Source organism: Clavelina lepadiformis, chromosome 1, assembly GCF_947623445.1.
Source record: "Clavelina lepadiformis chromosome 1, kaClaLepa1.1, whole genome shotgun sequence".
Taxonomy (NCBI): domain Eukaryota; kingdom Metazoa; phylum Chordata; class Ascidiacea; order Aplousobranchia; family Clavelinidae; genus Clavelina; species Clavelina lepadiformis.
Window position 1 is genome coordinate 1,378,322 of NC_135240.1, and position 6,401 is coordinate 1,384,722.

Sequence of the window (6,401 nt, forward strand, 5' to 3'; positions counted from 1 at the left end):
GCTGGTTTGCTAAGCCAAAGAAATATGACAATTGTGGGAACGGTTCGATCTAACAGCAAAGGACTTCCAAAAGAGATAACCAGAGGGGAGGAAGAAAAGTTTTCTAGCAAGTTCTTCCACAATTCACTGAGAAACAGTATGCTTGTGAATTACCAGTGCAAACAAAAGAAAAAAATGACCTTTTATCGACAATGCACAACAGCCCAAGCACCGATGCAACAGAAAAAAAGAAACCTACAGTTATTCAATTTTACAATCAAAACAAGGTAGGAGTGGACGTTTTCGACCAAATGGCGAGAAAATATACAACCCATGCAGGAAGTAGACGATGGCCTTTGGCTGTTTGGACAAACTTACTTGACATAGCAGCACTAAACTCCTGGATACTGTACAGAAAATGTTCCGGTAGCAACATCAGCCGACGAAGCTTCATACTCCAGCTTATTGAGGGGTTGAGGGATGCTTACATGGTGAAGCGGAAGCAAGTAGTCCAGAGAGAAATGAAACCAGCGCAGAGAAGACCATCGGGAAAACGAAGAAAATGTGCGGGACAAGGTTGCAAAAATAATACAGTAACAGTTTGCAGTCACTGCAGCAAGCCAACTTGCGGAGTGTGTGGTAACGGGGACTGGAAGCTTACAGAATGCAAAAACTGCACGACGTAAATTGGTCAACATGGGTCGTGCTGTAAACTCATCATCTGTAGACTTATCCTATTGTGTGTAGGAATCATATTAGTTTTCTTTCCACAATAGTTGACATTTTGTTAAGATACCTACCATTAGAGTAGTGTTTGTTTCTTTCAAATCTTAAATGTTATTTTTTTTCGTTTCTTACAAATCTGTGCAACGTCATAAAATATCGACTTGCTGTAAATACGTTACTTTTTGTTTTAACTGAACAAATAAAATATATACTAAACTCATAACGTAAGTATTTCTCTTTGAATTGTTAGCAAAATTTGATCAAAAAGTACATTTATAGGATGGTGTCGTTTTCGACACCACCGGCTGTTAGAGGTAAACTTTTTTTCCGGCCGTTCTAGTGTTAATTACAAGCAATTTTTTTTCCAACTCCCTCCAATTCTTAGATAGTTTTTGTCTTTTCTCTGAATAGCACTGCTTTCCTAATGAAATAAATAAAAATACATTTACAAAAGTAACTAAATACAGTTAACTTCATATTAAGCAATTAAGTATAAACTCTACATGTCAGGTTTTTCTTTGTTGAAAATTCTAGAAATGAATCCAATAGCGTGCATTTGTTAACAACGATTACAGTTAGTTGCATTTTTAGCAAAAATTTACAAACAATATCACCTACCAATGGCCGAAGAATCATTATATCCACTGTAAGAGGCCGAACTGTCATTTAATTCAGAAGTATTTAAGGGTAATAAAGGGCTATCATTGGAGGCAGATAGAGCTGGAGTAAAGGTTTTGCAAAACAAAGAAACACTTCTTTTTCGTCTTCCTTTAATCTTAACACTGTATTTTGCCTTAAGTCGACGAATAATATTCTGTGGACCATAGAACAATTATGTCATTATCAGGAACTAAATAACATGTTTTTCATAGAGCAGATCGATTTCACACAATTAAACAAAAGTTACTTCCATAGTGAACCTTTCATTTTAAAGCGATTGTAAAATTTCCCATCTCCATAGCCCATAAACAATTTTAACAATCCTGAACTTGTAAACAAATTAAAAAACCAAATGTAAAATGTGTGTGTAGATTGGAACTTGCATAAAAAACAAGCTCGCGGTACCTAATCGAGGAAAGTTAAGTCATGCAAAGACTTTCTTCATTCTGAGGATAAAGATTGTGATAATATATCATACCAAATAACTTTGCTATTCTACTTTCACTCTCAATCTCAATTAGCGAAAATCCAAACAAAATTTTTGTTTGGATTTGCCAAAGTAGTACTTTTATCAACTGCTTTAAATGAGTGTATACTATTATGTGAATAATTTATTATAACAAAACAATATAATAATGATCCGAATCAAAGAACCATGTTTGGCTGCGGTAGGTTAACATAAAGGTACTCTGCTTGACAGTAAACCAAAATAAAACAATATTATTCAAAACTGTTTTATCCTTGTGCTTGAAAAATGATAAATACAGTTCATACAATGGTTTGTCTAAATTACCATAAACTGCCAAAGTGTGCTGGGGAAAAATGAGCCACAACATAAATGTAAGGGTATGGATAAAAAGATATATCTTGTTATGACACATTTTAAAAAGCCAGAAAAAGTTTTTTTGCATTATTCAAATGCCCAACTTACCGATTTCGGAGCCATGACAATTTTGTGTACCAATATTGGGTAACTTTACAACGTTAAAATCAACACATAACATGTGTGTAGATATAAAGTACATATAACTATAAGTCACAATCAACTACTATCCTGCAGGTCAATTGAAATTGTTAGTAGTAAGTACTGGCAACTTGTAAGTGCAAAGGTTGTTCATCAAACAAAGCCAATAGGTAAAAACAGCATAATTTATGATGCAGACCTCTAACAAATATTTGTACGATTAAAATATTGCTGTTACTTCTATAACTTAAATGATAAATGCTTTGAAAGTGAATAATAGCCTTAGATTTAATGAAAGAATGTGGGCATCAATAATAATTGTAAAAGGTTCTACTCTAATTATCTGTGAATCATTTGTGGCAGATGTGACAAAAAACAAAATTCTTCAATATGGGCTTCCATGAAATCTCACAACATGTATTAGGCTACAGCAGGGGTCGGGAACCTTTTTAACTAAGGGAGCCATGAAAGCTACATATTTGTAATTGTATTTCCATCAGAACCATGTAATATTTTTTAACACTTAATGCAACTAACGTGTGCATGTTTAAGCAAAACCAACAATTTTAGGCGACAATGAATGTCTGAAATTACTCTTTAATATCATGCTTCTTACTGTTAATGCGTTATGAAAAATTACAGAAAAAGTTTTGATCGTAACAGTCGTGCTGAGAAATGCCAGCTCAGATTTATTTGCGAGCCAGATGTCGTCATCAAAAGAGCCACATCTGGCTCGCGAGCCATAGGTTCCCGACCTCTGGGCTACAGTTAAACACACGTACCACAATGCAATTTTGCAATTTACCAATGTCATTGATTTCCAAAATGCGGCAAAATAAAAATACCTTTGAATTGTTAAAAAGAGTGGGAGTGAAAAAATGATCACGCTCTTTTTGTATAAAAAAGCAAAAGCATTTTTCCATCGAAACACATGAGTAACACTTTTTTAAAAAAGCCGCTGTCAAGCGCTAGGTGCACTCCATTTAACAGTCTTGGCATTTTTCCTGCGCTTACTGACATGTGAATGTCAACTTAAACATCGCTATGTAAAACCTTCAATCAACTTAAAAAGGCAGTCTACAGAATTGGGCAAGAGTACATTTTACAGTGTTAAAATCTAGCCAGCTTGCTACTGGCGTGTCGAGATTTATGTTCAACTAGCCTACATACCGAGTGCTGTACCGTTACTAGCAGATATTTCGAAAATGATCTTATACAACCTTATACAGCCATGGATGAGCAAGATAAAGGCAAAAACAAAGAAAACAATATAGGTTATAGCCCATAATGGGAAGAGTGGCACCTGTACGCAACAGACATCAACGTACAAGCCGAAATTTGGTATCTTCATGCTATCATGCATAATGAACCAAAAAGGATTGAGATTTCAGTGCACGGAAAAGTTTGCATTTTTACTTTATCGTACAACAATGTACCGAACCTTACAACAATGAAAGTTAGCCTGGCCATTAAACCCAAGCAGTTTAAGAGAAAACAAAATACTAAGCACCAAAAAAGAAAAGAACACCAAGAAGAAATATATACACCAATGTTAATACTTACACTAGTTACATATATTAGTTAATATGTACACAGCTATAGAAACGAGTCCATTTATTAGAATAAGAAGTGGTTGTGACAAAAAATAATTAGAGTTTTAATACTAGCGTGGCCTAAAACATACATCCTAATTTTTGGCCGTAAGTCTCCCTGTTTAAAATGCATGTTTTCCAATAAAGATGACAAAATACCAAAGAAAACAAAATAGGCTATAACCCACAGTGAAAAGTGTGTATATACGCTATATACGCAAGAGACATCAACGCGCTCATGTGCAAACCAAACTTTGTTATCTTCATACTATCATTCATAATAAACAAACAAAGAATTGAGATTTCAGTGAACGCCAAAGTTTGCGTAAGTTGCATGCACGACGTACTTTCCGGATGGGGCTATAGCTCATACCTCAAAGTCTCAAGAATAACCTATAGTCAATGCTGAAACATGAAAAACCCGCTAAAGTTTGAGAAAACCTTAAGTAAAAAAGGCCAAACACTGTACAGTCAACCAAAATCAAAAGGTCGGTTGTCGACTACCCATACTATATATACAGATAACAGGCAGACAGGTTCTCAAATATGTTGACCAGCAGAGCAGGTTCAGCATTCAGTGGCCGCAGTAGTGGTAGTACGGTAACTAAGATTCTATTATGGTGATAACTGATAACCGTGACAAAGTATATGCTTATACGATAGCCTAGTCAGTAAAAGGCGGATGTCCGGATCTGCCGGAGGTGAGATTAGATGTAGCCAAAAACGCTTTTTAATAGAGCATGCTTGTACCCAGATTTTGCGAGTAAGTGTGCTTGAGAGTATAGAAAACTGAAAGAATGAAACGTATAGGCTCGGCAAGCTATTATTTGTGCTTGTTTCCTTTGGTTACACACTTACTGGTTCGCTGTTCGTCCTTTGTTACCCGGATCCGGAAGTTGGACATTTAATAGCCGGTTAATTCTATTATACGCGCAATTACGGCAATTTTATCTAAACCTTGCAATCTGTAAGGTACTGCTATTATACAGTATAAGCCTTAAGCTAAAGGCCTACGCGTATATAGGTTATAGTTATACGGCATAAGCTTTAAGCTAAACGCATCTTAACCTTGCAATCTGTAAGGTACTGCTATTATACAGTATAAGCCTTAAGCTAAAGGCCTACGCGTAGGCTATAGTTATATGGCATAAGCTTTAAGCTAAACGCCTACGCCTAGGCTATAGTTATACGGCACACACCGCTGCAAGCTGTACGGTACCGGAACGACCTTGCCTGCTTTCAGCAATGGGGTTTCCCACGAATCATATTTCTGCCGAAGTAAAGTTTTCCCCATTCCAAATGCAAATCGTCTTACTCTAGAGTTAGAAGTGCATACTTCCTACCATTCCAATGGGAAAAAATTACCGTACTCTGGCCCATTTTAATGAGCGGATAGTAGACGAATGGGGTGTTATTTTGACCTAAAAAAAATTTTTTTTGACTTTATTTTAATCAAATTTTGACTTTATTTTGACCTAACGAAATTGCTTATTTGTAGAGGCCACAGTTCTTCCTCCAGTTACCCAAACATAACATTTTGTCGATTTCAGACCCAAACGTAATATTTTGTCGAAAAGTCAAGGTGTTTTATGGATTATAAAAAGTGCGTCGTGTTTTTTGGCGATAGATTTAGGTAGCTTGTGTTATTTTGTCCTTGTGAAAAAGGCACTTTGCCTCGATTTTCTCCGCATGGTAAATTCTAATAAACAGCAGATTAAACAATTAATCAGAAAAATCTCGACAAATCTGTCTAACTTTTGCTGAAGACGATTTAGCTTGCTTAGGCATTTTTGTAGCCTAATACGGAATGTCAGTAGGCTATTCCTAAAATCCAAACTGTTAATCTTCGAAAAGACCACGTTTATGAAGAGGAAGTATTTTATAAGAATTATTTAAATACGCAACAATGAATAAACAATGGACAATTTGCGATAAAAGTTACTGCTGATCCAAGTGGGCATTGTGACTTATTTCCTGTTTTTATGGGTTAATATGGTTTAATTGTGTCGCAGTTCCTGATTTACAATGCTTCCACGAGGATTTTTACAAAAATTACTCTCAAAAAACACAAAAACTTTGTCAAAAGCCATAATTTGACAAATTTTGACTTTATTGAAAATTTTGACTTTATTTTGACCTATAAACTTCTTAGAAACAATCCCCTAGGCCTAGGTGCTGAAAACAACTTTATTCTTTGATTCGTGGTCAGACGAGGTCCTTAAAAAATTTTGACTTTATTGACTTTTGCGGGCCCTACTCATAACAGATGTTTCACCCTTTAGAAATAACACGTATCACTATGACATCACTTTTCTTTTCTATCACACAGTATGAGATAACTGATTCTTTCATTACTTGTATATCCACAAAAACCGATATTTCACTTTAGCAATCATAAGTTTCACCATTTCACTATTCTTGTATGCGTGGTGCGGTATTATACTTTTGAAACTGTGATGTACCTTTTCCATTACATAAAA

The 6,401-nt window shown here is 35.5% G+C and overlaps 1 protein-coding gene across 1 annotated transcript; it reads right to left on the reverse strand.

Annotated features, from left to right (window-relative positions):
* Positions 1-1,013: 1,013 nt before the first annotated feature.
* On the reverse strand, positions 1,014-2,823 carry LOC143448223 (uncharacterized). The gene is made up of 3 exons (XM_076947882.1): positions 2,297-2,823; positions 1,324-1,519; positions 1,014-1,126 (listed from the first exon to the last, which is right to left on the reverse strand). The coding sequence occupies exons 1-3, from the start codon at positions 2,309-2,311 to the stop codon at positions 1,014-1,016; spliced, it is 324 nt and encodes a 107-aa protein (XP_076803997.1). The 5' UTR covers positions 2,312-2,823.
* Between the last annotated feature and the right edge of the window lie 3,578 nt (positions 2,824-6,401).